The 16,095-nt window shown below is 35.7% G+C and overlaps 1 protein-coding gene across 5 annotated transcripts in view; it reads right to left on the reverse strand.

The window, feature by feature from the left end:
* Nucleotides 1-16,095, reverse strand: part of PLEKHH2 (pleckstrin homology, MyTH4 and FERM domain containing H2) — a 54,863-nt gene that overhangs the window by 38,555 nt on the left and 213 nt on the right. For 3 of the 5 annotated variants that reach the window (XM_056488918.1, XM_056488916.1, XM_056488922.1), the window contains exon 2: nucleotides 11,884-12,013. In XM_056488918.1, coding sequence (XP_056344893.1) covers nucleotides 11,884-12,013 — 130 coding nt within the window. Of the gene's footprint in view, nucleotides 1-11,883; nucleotides 12,014-15,225; nucleotides 15,342-16,095 lie in introns of all 5 variants that reach the window. The other 2 variants (XM_056488921.1, XM_056488917.1) reach the window with 1 other exon arrangement.

A 16,095-nucleotide genomic window follows, 5' to 3' on the forward strand; every position in this document is an offset into this window, starting at 1 on the left:
GTTTGGTTTGCAAGACTCACTTTAATATCATTTTCCAGACATTTACTTTTTAGTGAGTTGGGATTCAGAAATTGAGGTTATTTCTGAAGATACGGTCAGCTAATATTCCACTGTAGTAAAGGCACCATGCTAAACATAGTGGAAGTGCAGGTACTAATAATGAATATATACTCTATAATGTTCTGACTCTATTAATAGTATGACATAAAACGATTCATATTATGACAGAAAACTTCAGATATTATATTGTGAAATTCACTGGTGAGTAGCAACTTTCACAGGCAGTTTGCAAATGCATGGCAGCAACTGGCAATTTATCCATGTCCCATAAGTTAAGGTCATTTAATCTATAAGGCAGTATCAGAAATGTGACAGATTTAGTAAATGGAATTGAAACCTGAAAATGTTGCTTGCCAGGTTCACCCAGCTGCCACTGCAGTGCATCCAACTCCAACTTGGCTTAAACTTGGATCTCTCCAGCAGCATCTGGAGATTTTTCCTCACAAATAAAACCTAACCTTAGACCTTCTTCTTTAGTGAGTGACAAGTTTCTCAACAGTAATCTCTCAGCATTACTGAGAGAAGGTGGAAATATGAGACTGGTTGAATAAGCTAATGGTTTAAATCAAGTCATGCTTTGAACTCATCAAGAAAAAAATGCAGTTTTAAATCCTCTTTACCCAAAGACTATGAAAGCCATTTCAGACCATGCATTGACAGTTTAAGATCCTCAAATAAAAATTAAAAAAAAAAAAAAAAAAAAAAAAAAAAAAAAAAAAAAAAAAATCCTAAACCTGAGGATGGATATGGCAGGTAATGACAGCCATATCCATGCTTAGAGGAAAATGTCAGATGCAGAACTCCTGTGGCAGCGTCTGAATACTGACAACCAACTCTGACTTTATAAAGGACATCATTTGAAAAAAAGAAAGTTCTGTTGAACCAGACCTCTGTCCCACCAACTTCTTTCTGTACACCCTCAGCAAATTGCCAGCATCACTGGATCAAAATGTTTTGTATCAGCTGGTAGGTAAGACATTGCTCAAATTAGCTAGTCTTTAGTCTGTAAAGGATCAATTGACATAAAGTTGGCTTCCTAGGAGAAACATGGAGGCCATCATGTTATTGATAACATTTGAATAAATTCAAAAGATAATATTTATATATTATATTAAAAATATATATTTAAGCTTCATTTTCTGTCATGTCCTAAATAAAGTAAGTTGAAATAATGCCTCAGTTCAACAAATCTCTAGTAAGGAATGGTTCTTGTCACCCGCATTGGATTGGTGAAAATTCCGTAACAATTCAGAGATGTCCTGTCAAAATCTAAACTGGCTTTTATTTTAGTCTTAATTTAGTCTTAAATACACAAAAAATAGATGCATATTGACTAAAGAACACAGGTACAGAAGAACAGATGCTACTTTAACCTGCACTTTCTCCTTCTGTCTTTAAGTGAAAAATCCTCTTACAATTTCCAGAAAACAGATTAGTGCATGCTGCTTCAATTATTGAATTACAGAAAACAGTTTCTATTGTTAGAAACAGATTTGGTTTTAAACTTTGTAAGGAAATAACTACTCTACATCTGACACTCACCAAATTGAGCTATTTTTGTTCAAACAACAGAGAAATGCCACATGTGTAAAAATAGTGAATATTTTGAAGAAACATGGCAGCAATAAAAACAGAGGTGTACTGCCTTGGAGGTTTGGACATTGAAGTACAACACACAGTCACTGGGAGTTTTGTACAATACACAGGCAAATCATAAAGTGATTCCATTCCAAGGGTCACCTGGAAGTTTCTTGGCTTAATTCAGAAATGTTGAACATATATATTTTTGTACAAGTAATTGTCATTTGAGTAAAGCACATATGACATGACATCAGCAAAGGGTATAAACTCATAAGTCATCACTCACAAATTTCAAAAATATGCCTTTTGTATGCATAGATATGTATCTATACTGCCATTTCTATACATATATAGAGAGATCATTATTCCTGTAGTGTGTATTAGAGAGAAATTACAGCATTAACATAACTTTCCTGTTACTTGAAAAAGCTATTTAATAGTTTTAAAGGGAAAATTTTATTTTAAAAATGAAAATTGATGCAATTAGTTTCTCTTTGAAATCTGAAAAATGTTTGTTATGTATAAGAACAAACCCCTATTTTTTATCCAAGTCAATATTTAACATAATTTATCCCATTCATGTTTGAAATTTACATTATAATCAGTGCATAATACAATGTCTCCTAGATTTTAATATTATAAACAACACAGTTGTATCACATGGACTTTTTGGAAATCTTTTTGAAATACATCTTTTTGGAAAAAATACAACCAATTATGAACGAAAAGAAAAGCATCACTTCTCTGTTATGCCTTTCAAAACATGTTGATTATAGGTCAAAGTTTTTAGAAAAGAATCATGAGTTAAAATCTAATGTTTCTGAACAGTTTGTCTGTTGATGAAATGCAGAACTTCCAGTGATTTCAGAATGGTATGTTTAGAGTCTGTTGTTTTCCTTGCACTTCAATTTTTCAAATCTTCATCATCAGGAAAAAAAAAAGCTCAAACCATCTGTGGCTGAAAAATAATGTTCCCCAATATCGAAAAAAAAAAAAAAAAAAAAAAAAGAGCAGTAAATCTGTCCATTTTTAGATACAGTGAACTACCAATCCTCATACCACATAGGACTTACCAAAACCAGACACATGGGTATATGGTTGTTTCTATAAATAAATAGGAGAAGCAGCTGAGGGATAAACACACCTACAACTGTCTTTCAAAGGTGCCAGTAGATATAAACAGGTGATGAATACACACAAGCTGGCAACCAGAAGACACTCATTTTTCACACTGAGTAAAAAAGATTTAAGAACTGCCTTCTAATAGAAGCTATGAAGACAAAAGATCTGGGGTTTTTTGTTGTGTGTGATACCTGGTAATTTAGAAATGGTTTGAAGAATATGCCTGCCAGCTATTCCACAGCTCTACATCTGTCTGACCAAGATTTCCCCTTTGGATTCTATATTCCTATGTTTAGACTCAAATATTTCAACAAATCTCTGCATTTCCAGAAGGAAAGTTAATACTTCTTTAAAGAAAGTAATCTGCTTCTCAATGGCTTTGATAGCAATCAGTTTTCATGTTTTACAATATATTGTGTCCAATCATATAAAACTTTGCACATATCTTTTAGTTAAAAGCAATGGTAAAAACTGTTCTAGAAGCATGACTTACTCTTTTCACAAAAAGCTCTCTCTTCTAGTGGTTTAGCTTAGGAAAATACAGTAAAATTCCTCCTAGTTCTGTAACTCATTTATTAAAAAGCTGACTAGGTATGTTCCATCCATATTTTTTAACATCATTCTTTCTGCCTTGAAATTTCTCTTCTATGTATTATGTATTCTTTATAAGGCCAGTGGTAGATCTTTATAAGCTACAACAGACTTTAAAATATTACCAGACTAATTAAGCCATACAGACAAAACACCTATAGAAAAAAAGATGTAAAACAAATATACTAACATTTCATAGGAAAAATAAACAAGAATATAATTTGTAAAGAAGGAATGAGCACATGCCTTGGGGAAGAAATGCTTTGTTCGTTATTGACTGATTTTTTTATCCCCAAGGGAATACAATAATTAGTGAGACTTATCTTTAATTGAACAGCTTTGCATTTAACTTATTAGTAGAAATACATTTTGTTATATAACTAGAAAGTGATACTTCAGACCACCTGCATTTATAAAATTAAATATGTCTTCAGTAAAAAAAATACATATTTTGGCATAATAGCTTTTCCCTAGAATAATACAAAATCCATAAAAGTATTACACAGTTTTTTAGTCCTCAAAATGAAGAATTGCTTTGTGAGCCTAATCTTCTTTTTTGTCACAGATCTTCCCCAAAAGTGCTAATGCTAAAGGCAAAGTCTCATGGGGCTCAAATGCTTCTTAGGCTACTTACAGATCAAGCGTGTATATAAAATTCAGTGGTTTGTTACTAAATCCTACATGTAAAAAAAAAAAAAAATCAGATAAAGAATTAGTCACCTGGATTGGATTAAATTAAGGATGATACAGACCTGTATTTTCCTCAGATCCTGCCTGAATGCTCACCTAGGCTATGACTATTGCAACACGGCTTAGTGCTCACAACCTGGCAGTTTGCAAGCTGCCACTTTCCACCTCCTGCCCATGGTTTTTCTTCTCCCATCCTCTTCATTTTTAATACCAATTAACAGGTAAAAGACTACAATTCTTCTCATGAACAAAGCACTGTCAACCATTCCTATTTGAATTTGCCATCTAACTAATTCCTTTTTATTTTGTCACACAAGTGTAGGAAGTGTAAAAACAATTGGATTCTTTGATGTCAAAGTTACACCTATATGTGTAACACACACACGTGCACACACCACAAACAGACACATAACCACTTCTGCAGATGACCAGCAGTTCTACAACCTGCCTGTGCAGAACCACAATACTGTTCATATCTAACTACAGCAACTTCTGGCACTGCTCTTCTAGGTAGGCAAAAGCCATTACTTAATTGCAAATCTCTCTTACTTCTCCTTTTTAGCAATTCAGCTCATTCCTATGAACTGTGCTTCGCACAAAAGCCTTTCCTTAGAACAAAAGAAACCTCCAAAAATTATCAGTCTCTATTTGCTCAGTTTTCAAAATGAAGAAAAGGTCAAAATTTCTATTGTTCTCCTTGATGAGTTTTACTACTGAGTTATTTTACTTCTTTCAAGTTATTTTCAATACTTAAACATGATTTTAAGTTCAAAGGGTTTTCTAGAGGTCATTAAATGAGTGAAAAGTACATATGAAAAAACAATCACATCTCAGTTGCATTCATTGTAGTAAAATTAATGATTTCTTTGGGAAACAATATAACTTAAAAATATAAAACAGAAAAGCCCAGAGAGGGAACTCTTCCAGAACTGGTAGTCTAGGACAGCTGCCAGCAAACATACAGATTTAAAAATGTTAAATTCAGCAGTGAGATTTGAGGAGGCAGTGTAGTGAAGGACAATTGAGCATGTACTGCTGGCTCAGTAACTGAGCTTTTCCCAATGCCAGTCACAGAACTTTCCTAAGCCTGGTAGAACACTAGGAAATTCCCTCTTTCTTGCAGTTATCTTTCCCAACTCAGATTAGTTACATTGCAGAGACACAATCAAACACAAATGAGGCAGATGGCCACTCTTATCACAGACATTATCATAGTATTCAAAATCGGGAAAGGATTGAAGATCCTGTTCAGTAAGAGAGAAGGTACCAAAGCATTTTGGCAGGCAAGGAAAAAAAAAATCTCATATAGTACTTAACATGAAAAAGACAAACATATATCAAGAACTGGTTGTTCATCTGCTTTGTTTTGTACTGATCACTGTACTGCAATTGTGGAAATTCTGCTGCCTGTGTCTCTCTGAATTGTGGCTTCTGATTAGAGCCACCACACCAGTGCCCACCTGAAACATGACATGCCACTGCCTGAGAGGTGATGACTTTGGAAGCAAAGGTACTACTCATGGCCAACATTTTAAAAAAAGAAAACCTGACTGAAACTGAATTTATTCATGACATTGAAGTGTATATGACACTTTGGAAATCCATGGTAAAGGAGCAAGAGATTCCAGAAATATAAGGCAGCATGTTGCACTTTAAAGACATCAGGTATTTAAAGCAAGAAAGTACACTTGCAGGGAATGAAAATTAAATGAGCTAAGAGTTCTCACCATCAAAAATGGAGAAAAAAATGTTGTACCTCCTATAAGTGAAATGCTAAACAAGTATTAGTTTGGCTAAGGACCCACTATCACAGTTTCCACAACTTCCATCAACTTCCCCATCTCAGGAGGGCTGGAACAGAAGTGAATACCCCCAGAGAGGAGATATTACTTCTCTGGCCTCACAGTAAAGGCTGTGCTCTTCATGCCATTACCCAGCCACGCCTCTACAAAAACTACTAATTTATTGCTTCCTGAGTTCTTTTTTTTTTTTTCTATTTTCAATCTCCTTAGAAAGAATGTAGTTTTAAGAAGTATAAAAACAACAAAACAAAATAATCTCCACCATTTTAAAAAGGAATAGCATAAACTTAGTAATAGACAAGGGATAAAAATGAAACTATAAGAAATATGTGTAGGTATTAAAAAGGTGTAAACAAATCTACTACTCTATTCATATGAACTTTTATGCTCCTTAACTCTCCTTGTTTTCTCCAAATTGTACATTCCTAATTACAACTTAATTATTCCCCAAAATGAGAAGATTTTTAAGGACAACTAAATAATTAAAATACCTTCATCTGAATAATTTTTGTTCAGTTGTATTCTGCTCTCCTTTACTCTTCATAATCCTTTGACTGCAAATGGAAATACTCGTGCTTTTTTTACAATTTTTATATTGGCAATCACTGCATAAGTCCAATGTGTTACTGACTTTTCCTCCAAAAACATTAAACATGAAATTGCCATGCCAGAGATAACAAAACAGACTGCATCTGCTTCATTTTCAAATGTCAAATGACATACCACAAATAGGACTGTGAAAGGAATAAAAATACAGTGGGACATGGATTTAGCTGTTGGTTTGTAAGACAAAGTCCAAAATGTTTTATGCTTTGGAATATACTGAAAATAGCATTTAGCCTAAAAACTGATTATCATTCAATTTTCATCATCTGTTCAGAAAGTATAAATATTACATTTGTGATGTACACACTTGTTGCCAGCTGAGCAAGTATACAGAGAATATCCACATAGAAGGTTAAAACAATGTACATATGAAAGAATTCTCTCTCATAATAATTTATATTTGTTGACCAGCACTTAAAGCATAACATAATGACCCTCAACACTGCAGGAAGCAAACTTGGAGACATTCATAGGATGGTTGAGTATTACTGGACAGCTCATAAAGCAGCATTTGGGTTTGTGCCATATTCAGTCCTTATGGGGTTTGATGAAATTCAGGGGAGTCTGCCCAAGTGGTAATTTACACAGCTATGTAGTTCTCCTACTGAAATGATTGTTTAGTGGTAGGAAGAACATCAACTTTATACCTTATGTTGCATGTGTATTCTAGTTGAAAAATGTACTTACTGTCAAAAAAGAATGAAGGTCACCAACTTTTCCTGTGACTTGAAATGCCAGCTGGAAGCTAAACTTGCAGTAGAAACATGTAATCTTTTACTCCACAAAAGTTTTTTTTTGTAAACTCTTCACATACGTAAGACTCAAGCTGCATTAAAGTACAGGCTTCTGCTTAAAGCTCAGTTTCACAGCCATCCTAAATTTGGCATACTAGGATACTTTCTAACATCATTCCTTAAATTCCTGTAAAGACCTCTCCCACTTACAGCAGCAGCTTCTGCTTAAAACTCCAACAAGGTCTCTTTCTTTGCACGTTAGATTTATAAATATAGACTCTTTACTTGGCAAAATTAAAAAGTATTAAAAACAAATAAACAACAGGGAATGGATTAAGTTTTCTAAAACACTGTATATTCCCTTGCTTCTCTCTCTTCTCCTCAAGTTCAGTAAAAAAATTAAGCTCTGGTAGCTGTACTGCTGCAACACATTTAAAATGCAAAGTTCTCAAACTCCTCAACTGAGTTTCAAGGATGACCACTTCATAAACTTATAGAACACAGTAAATAGTTTGTTTTTCTGAATCACAAAACATCTGTTAGAATAATATACTCAAGACTTCTCACGTTAATTCTTCATTTATTTGCAGGGGCACTATTAAATAAAATAACTTTGCAAAGGTATTTGATTTCTAGTGTATAAGAAAAGCACTTCAATTAATCCAGCCTGAATACATTTACGGGCTCACATGGATCAGACACAAATACCAGAAATTACTAGATTCAAGACATCCCTTATTTAAATCTGATTCTAGACTAAGTTATACAACAAGTGTAAGGGGAAGAGCCCAATGGCATTTTCTGGAAAGTCATACACATAGGGGTAATAGGAGATAAACTCCTTTCCCTGATACATCTTGAAGAGACGCCTCTCAAACACAGGCAGAGCAGGAAGGCTGGAGAATTGCCATCAATACATTGCTCTTATCTTCCCGTACAGACTCCCTGTTTTTGACACAGTATCATTCTTACTCTGTTTTCTACAATTACACAGTATAATACCCACAGGGTTTTACATCTGTCACACCACAGTGCAGTGATTTTGTTGCTGCTTTGAAGTGGAACACTGCTGCTATTGTTCAGTGTTTCAGTACACATTGCATAGTGTGGAGATGATTGTAAACAAAACCGCAAATAAAGGCCTGTGCTAATCAAAGTAAGAAAGAGAATTATTTCTGAGCTTTGCCAATGTATATTCTGTAACAAGTAACAAATCCAGCAAGTACCTGTAAAGTCTGATATCAGATGCATTATGCTTTTGTCATTAGTATCAGGATGACCATCAACTGCTGGTCAATTGGGTCTTCATTACTCCACTGTTTCTCAAATATATTTTTGACTAACAATTCCATGCAATTTAATTTCAAACTAGTGTATCTTTCCTTTAACCAATACTGAGAACTGTCTGAATACTTTCAAAAATTAAAATGTGAAAAAATAACTACTGGGTTATTGGCAAATGAAATCAACTCAGAAATAAATGCAAACACTTCTTTGCCCATTTTGAAAATGGTTGCTTTTGAATTGTGCCCAATTGCTAAATTTGCAGATGAATATGATCAAATTTTATAAAGCAGCGACCAGACTTTGATACATGTCCCAACTGAATTCCAGTTTATGAGTGAAAGATTTGTATTAAGAAGTCAAAGTGGCAGAATAAGGAGAAGGATCATTTTTCATGAAGTCTGCTAATGCTCCGCTCTGCTCAGAGCATCCAGCTGAATACTTGTTGGACCTGTGGTCTTCAACAGAAAATGTTTCTCCCATGTAACTCCTGCAATCACTTTGCTTTTTCTAAAATTTCTGAGAAAGAAAAATAAAAACAAGAGGGCAGTAACATAAGTTCTGAAGTTTTTTTATCTATTTCAGAGTCATATTTCTCACAGATTAGAGAGTAATTTGTCTTTGAATACTCTATTTTGAGAACAGTGCTGAAGACTTGTGGTTTTATCCATCTGTTTGTTTGGGTTTTTTATGTTGATATTTGAAGTTATATGATTATATATACATTGCTATTAATTTAAGGGAGCATAACAGTTAGGAACCTGTAAATGCAAACTGTAAATGAACAAAGTGAAATGTGAAATAGCAAGCATTCAAATTTCTAAAATCTTTTCTTAAACTCTTCTTTTTTTGTGAAGTGCTGTTCATGAATTTTAACTTTTTGGCTGCCAAAACTACAATCAGCAGCAGCCTCCTAAAACTTGGTAGTAATGGCTGCTAGAAGATTGCCAGCAAAGTATGTCCAGTGTTTAGCCACTTTCCATCCCAAAATGCAGTGATCCAGATGGGGTAAAGAGATAAAACAGATATCTCTGATCTAACAGCTCTGACTGTGTAAGCATCCACAAATGTTGAGTGTTACAGCAGCCAGGATTGTACTCTTGGATGGATATTCTCTCCCAAGACTGATGATAATAACTTGCTCATCTTTGAGCCTTGCTAATTACAATGACAGGCACAGGTAGTTATCCTTTTTCAATTTCTTTTTTTTTTTTTTAATTCTTAAATGAAATTTCAAAGGATGTATTTTGCACAGTTTGTTATTCTTCCCAAACCTAATATTATGCAATACCTCTTCAATAAGAGTTTGCTATACAGAAAAACTGCATGATTAGGAAGAAATTAAGAGTTTTCAACTATACTGCTTTCTAATAGCAATATTTTAGCTATATCAAAGCAGAACTACTTGGAGTACTAAGACTACAATTTCAGTGGAATTTGGTACTATGAAAAATGTTTTTGATTAGAAGTTGTTTTACACTGCTGTAAATTTTCATGCCTACTTAATGAAAAGTCTAATACAGAAAATACTAAATTCCTTTATTCTATTATTTTCAATCTCAAATTGAAGTTGAGTGCCTCCACAGAACAAATAAGGCCATGAATATATAAAATGAATAGTAATAAACTGCCAAATTTTATTCAGTCAAGAACTGGATGACATAGTTAAACCAGCTCTTGATCTGTAAGTCTGATGACTGTAGTAAGCAAATTACTAGAAAATGTAACAGCAAAATTAGGGTGCATGTGGGTAAGTATTATAGGTAAAGAAAGAGTTAAAGTAGCCCTTAAAAAGAGAGGTGTTTGCTTAGAAAGCTAATGAAGTTTCAAGGGGATCACCAAGGCTGAAGATAGGAGGGTCTAGTTGTTATAATTATTTGAATTTTGCAAAGTGTTTCAAGGAAATAAAAAGCCATGGGGTAAGAGGGAATGTCCCTCCATGAGTTTCAGAAAGGGCTCAATAAAAATACCCATTATTGGTTACTTCCTACAGTGAACAGCAGCTATCAGGGATCTGCTGAGCCTTCATTTCTTTTCAAAGGAGACATTTGGTAATGGACACTGAGCAGTGAAGTGACAAAGTTTTTGGGGATATTTTGTTATTCAGAATAAGGGAAGCTTTCTGACAAGCAAGATTTACATGCAAGTCCTTACAAGATTTAGTGGACAGTCAATAAAATAATAGATGACACATAACACAGGGATCTAAAGGACTTTGAGTAAGATCCTGGAATTAAGATAGGTATGCCCATGGAAACATAATTGTTAATTTTAATTCAGCTGTCAAAGAAAACAATGGTAAGCATTATTAGGAAAGGACTGGAACACATCTGGAACTTAGTACATCATCCAGAGTTCTTTGCAAATACAAAAATATCTCTTTCTTCCTACTCTAATACTATTTAGCTCTTGCCCCCACCAAAACATAGTAAAGTTGGAATGATTCATGGAGGACTAAGTGTGGAGATCAAATGGAGAACGGATAAATCCACAAAAGAGAACCATTAACTTACATGTAAAAAATAAAAGTATTTTTGCTTACATACTATCAGGTTATCTGAATTTTGTTTTTCTTTAGGGGGAGCAATTGATGGAAAATTTAGCTCATAGAAGAGTCACTAAAATAGAATATTTTAATTAGAAATTCACTGAAGTAAATCTTTTCAATGACATAGTTCCAATATATCTCTAAGATTTTTGTCTCTTGTACTCTTTTAATTGCCTTGTTCTATCAAAATATTACCAGGTAAATAAAATGGTGGAGGTTTTATATTTCAGATATGGGCTCAATTACAACTGACTCTTGGGATACTTGAATATGATATGATACTTGATATTTGAATATGCCAAGAGAAATGTCTCTCTACTGAAAAATAAAGTAAATATTTAAACAATATTTTTCAAATTAAATGATACAATACTCTTCAATTTTCTGGATCCAGAGACTCAGATGATGAGCCATAGTTGGAGATGTCTTCTTATAAGAAAATGAAGTCTGGTAGATTATATGATTCATTACAGAATACTGGGAAAAATAATAAAATTAAAAAAATACATCACTTTCTCCGTGATGATTTCTGTGTCTTAAATCACATCTCAAGTACTTAATAAACGTGTTAAATATTAACTTCAGTGTTGTAAAAGTGATTACTGGATACATATTTTTTTTCTGCAGGACAGTTGCCAATGTGCTCTTACTTGAAAATGAACATTTCTTGCAGGCAATTCCAATGTGTAAAATTCTTTCATGGCATTAAAACATACACAGTTTCCATATATTTTGTTGTAAAAGGCTATTTTTCTCTTTCTGAAAAAATCTCAGTACTTGTAATCTCAAACCATGACTTGTGATCGACCCCCATAATAAAATAAAATAATTTATACATCATTAAAATTCATCCCATGAGACCTACCTTTTCTGCTAACAGTTCTCTGATCTTGCTTGCCTGGAGACGAAATTTCATTAACTGTGACTCCAAAGTTAAACATCTTTCCTTCCAGTTTACAGTACCTTCTGGCTCTGAAAGTTCAGCCATATTTATGCTGGAAAAAGAAAGGGAAAAATCCCCATGTCAAATTCAGTCTCTATTTAATGTATGACTTTATTTTAATATGCACACTAACCTATTTTATATAAATCTCAAGAATACTGGCAAATTGTATACAAGTACAGTTTCATAAAACATGGTAAAAGTATATTAGTTTTCTGAAGCCGTCATCATAACTATTAAATTCTGAAATCTGTGTTGATGACATTTAGGTTTATTGTATTTTAATTTATTTGATTATTCTGTAGCTGCAGTTATTTTTCCTTGATAAGCAGAGACACATCTTACATTTTAATCTTCAGTTACTACATATATTCTTTCTTACTCAGGAGAGAACCAAGCTTTTGCCTTACATAGGTGTAACTGCCTGTGAGTTAATAGCACATTTGGTTTTATGCAAGTTTAATGTTTGGCAGATCACTTTTTTTAAAGTCTTTTAAAATTCTGCTTAATCAAGTTGACTTTAAAATTAAATGTCCTTTAATGGAAGGGGGAGTTTCTGACTCCAAATGTAAAGGTGGCTGAGCAAATGGTCTCTAATGGACCCCCCACATGGAAAACAATCTTTTTGCATTAGCTGTTGCAGATCTCAGGACATCCTGGCTCAGGCATGTTTCAGTCTCAAATCTGTGCTTCTATCCACATTGAACTGCTCACGCCTTCTGGAAATTAGCCTCAGAGCCCTTCTGGACAAGCATTTCTGGAAAAATTACTCAGGATGAGAGCTGGCTCATCATGGTTTGAGTCTGAGAAGCCAAGAAAATCATCTGTGTGTAAGCAGAAGGACTGGGCTCTGTTGTACCCCAAGTATTTGTAGACAGTTTAATAGAGTAAGTGGATGGCTGAATGTAACCATTCAGTCCAAGTTCCCTTGCTAAGTAAAGGCCTGGCCTTTGCAGGGTTCTGGACACTTCGGTTTGGCTTTGAAAATAAAGCCTGAACAGCTCCTAAGTATCCAGTTTATCTCAAAAATAATAAACGTGTAAAAAACAAGTCATAAGTTTATATTGGATGTTTGTCACCTGAACAGTGGGACACTGACAAAGAAAGGCAAACAGCCACTGTTTTCAGCATGATGAAGGAGGCTGATACAGGAAGACTGTGGCTAATACAGATATCCACACTGCAAGTCCTGACACAGTTAGCATGGATGAATAAGTGACACCACTGAGAGGCCCCCAACCAAGACTATCCTAGGCCTCCAGAAGCCCAGCTTCAAGCACTTCCCTTCCTCCCTGCATTGGAAGAGGCAGCCCCACTTGAAACCCCACAGCTGGAGACAAAAAGACCTGTGAATTTATCTTCTCCATTGTTTTTAACAACAGGAAGAAAAAAGGAAATGCACCACAAGACAGCTCTAAGTCATGAGCCAGATCCCAAAAAGTCCTTCACTTTTCTTTGCTACAGTAATATTTTCTATTTCTTTTCTAAATTCCCATGTCTCATGTGACTCTCAAGTTCACTTTAACTTAACAGGTGAAAAACCCCGGCTCAAAACCTTCTTTCCTTTCTCATACCCTAAATTCTTTATTTCTTTCGTTCCATACCTTAACTTAGAAGGAAAACCAAGAAAGGAAAGGAAAACCATTCCAAAAAATGGAAATGCTTCATTTTTTGCTCATTCTTCCTTTGATCCTGCAAGCTGGGATTCAAGCTGCTAAGCCAGAGGTTACAACTATCCTTTTTCAGGAATCTCCCACTCAGGAATCCCCATGGAATCACTAGGATTCATCCTACAACACCCACATTCTTAACACAACTGCATTCATTTCAACTGCAGTCCTTCTAGGTGACCAAGACACCTCTGGTTTCTTTTGCCATTCTCCTTTTAAGCTTAGCACAAAATTCCCTGGACTGTCAGGGAAGCAAGCTGCTCAGTGTTGTCCTGTCCCTAATCCAAGCTCACCTCTGCTTGTCCAGAATCCCCCAGTCCAAGGGGGGAAGGTGGCACTGCCAAGCAGCAGCTTCTCCTATTTTGTATGGAAGAAGCAGTTTCAGCTGCAGATTCATCTGGATTCTGCTCTCCTAAGTCATGAGGAGTAGCAACGTATTATTAGACTATTTAGGATATTTTAGGTTATTCCTTTTTATCTAATTGCAACTACATGAAACAGAAAGGGCTGAAGCCAACATCTGGTTAACAGTGGGACATTTCAGTGTTTGTGGCAGTGAAAACACAAACGGGTCAAGAAATGAAAGAATTTTTGCTTTTTGGTAGGGCACAATATTACAGGGTGGAGTTAAAAATGTTTGTCTTTCAACAGACAAAACATTTGAGTAGATGGATTTCTGGCAGTGAACACTGTGTCCAGCCAAGTAGTTTCTCAACGTCCAAACTCATTAATATTCCACTGCATAAACATTATGGATAAAAGGATTGAAAATAACGCTTTTTATTGTGGGTTTTTTGCTAGAGATTGCAATAATTTACTTCGTATTTTCCAACAAGCCATTGGGTTCTGGAAATATTTACCGGCACATAAGACACTGTTTACAATTGCAGAGTGAATGATCTTACTTAGAATCAATGACTTCCTGTTTCTTGTCTGATTCCCCAAGGGAGGATAAAAATGAGTTCATCTTCTCTTGGCTTAATAGAGTACTCTGAATCAGCACTCAAACCTACACTGAGTCCGCCCCTTCTTCCTGCTCCAGCTCCCACTGCAAAGCCCTCCGTTTCCCCTAAGTCTTAAAAGTTAAATCTTTTCAAAAGTAAACTAAAAAAGCACACATTAAAACCTTAAGTTCTAATTATGTCATCAAAAATTAATTGAGACAAGTTTGACAAGTCTGGAAAGATTAAATTTGTCTTTTTCATTTTTTAAGTTTATAAACCTCTTTCTAGGCTTCAAGAAGTCAGAATGTCACATTCTCCCCAAAGGGATTGATATAATTTCCTTTTCTTTGCCGTCTGCATGGAAATTATCAAAATACATTTCAGGGGGGAGGGAACAATGTTCTACCTTTTTGAAGAGTGTTAAAAAATTTACATATTCCTTATCACACTGTCAGTGTTTTCCTCTGTTTTTAACAAAATGCAGTGTTTAACTAAATGCTTCATATTCTGTCTATGTTCTGGATGTCCTTTCTCTGCTGAGAAAATTTGGAAAGCTCTTCTGTTTCAACAGGCGTGGGTTAGTGCACTACACACTGGGTTCCCTTCACCATCCTAAAATGTTTACTGGCCTAAATGCATTTGGACCATACCTCTTGAATTTCATGTCCCTTTCTTCCATCTTTTCACCCAAACTCAGCACTTATAAATATTTCTGGTGCCATAAAGATTGGACTGGAGAAGGGAAATGATGAGACACAAAGTGGACCTGTGTAGGAATCAAGGAAGTCATTCTCAGGGTTACTGCTGGCCAAAGCCCTTACTCACCTCCAAACACTGGTAACTTTATTTTCCATTTGACTCATTTAGCATAAATCAATGCTCAAACGAACTGTTGCCTGCGCTATTTAAAACTTCCTTCAAAATCCGATTTACGAATGCTTTTTCTTCTGCTTCCTAGGTGTTGATGAAGTTGTTCCCATGAAATGACACAGTCAGTCAGTGCTTGCCCACTCCAGCCCCGGGCACAGAGCCCCACAATCCCCCGATTTCAGGGGCCAGGCTGCCTGTTCCCAGCTCACTGCTGCCTGCTCGGCTTCCCAGTGTCAAACGCGTGTAGCAAACAAGATTAAAGCACGCAAGATCATTTTATGTCCTTTTCCTAGTGACAGCAATTTTTAAGTGGCAGTGTGACACCACACTAGGTGCCAGTTTAATTTCTCGAAATTCTGAAAGCTAGCCGTGTAGGTATCTCAAAAGTACCGTAATTTTGCGCGTTTGTTTGGGAGTTGTGTTGTTCTCGCTCCTCTATATTTGGGAGGATGGCAGGGATGCGGCGCAGCACCGCCAACGGGACGAGAGGAGCCTGGACCTTACGGGACCTCCCGGGAACTGCGGAACGCCAGTCCCCAGCGACGGGGACACTGTGACCCGACACCCCGCGGAGATGTGACCCAGCATCGCCCTCCGCCCCCCGCGGCCCGCCGGTGTCACCCGGGGGGTACCGCGCCGCCCGTCCCATC

Source organism: Oenanthe melanoleuca, chromosome 3 (genome assembly GCF_029582105.1).
Source record: "Oenanthe melanoleuca isolate GR-GAL-2019-014 chromosome 3, OMel1.0, whole genome shotgun sequence".
In the NCBI taxonomy this organism is placed as follows: Eukaryota; Metazoa; Chordata; class Aves; order Passeriformes; family Muscicapidae; genus Oenanthe; species Oenanthe melanoleuca.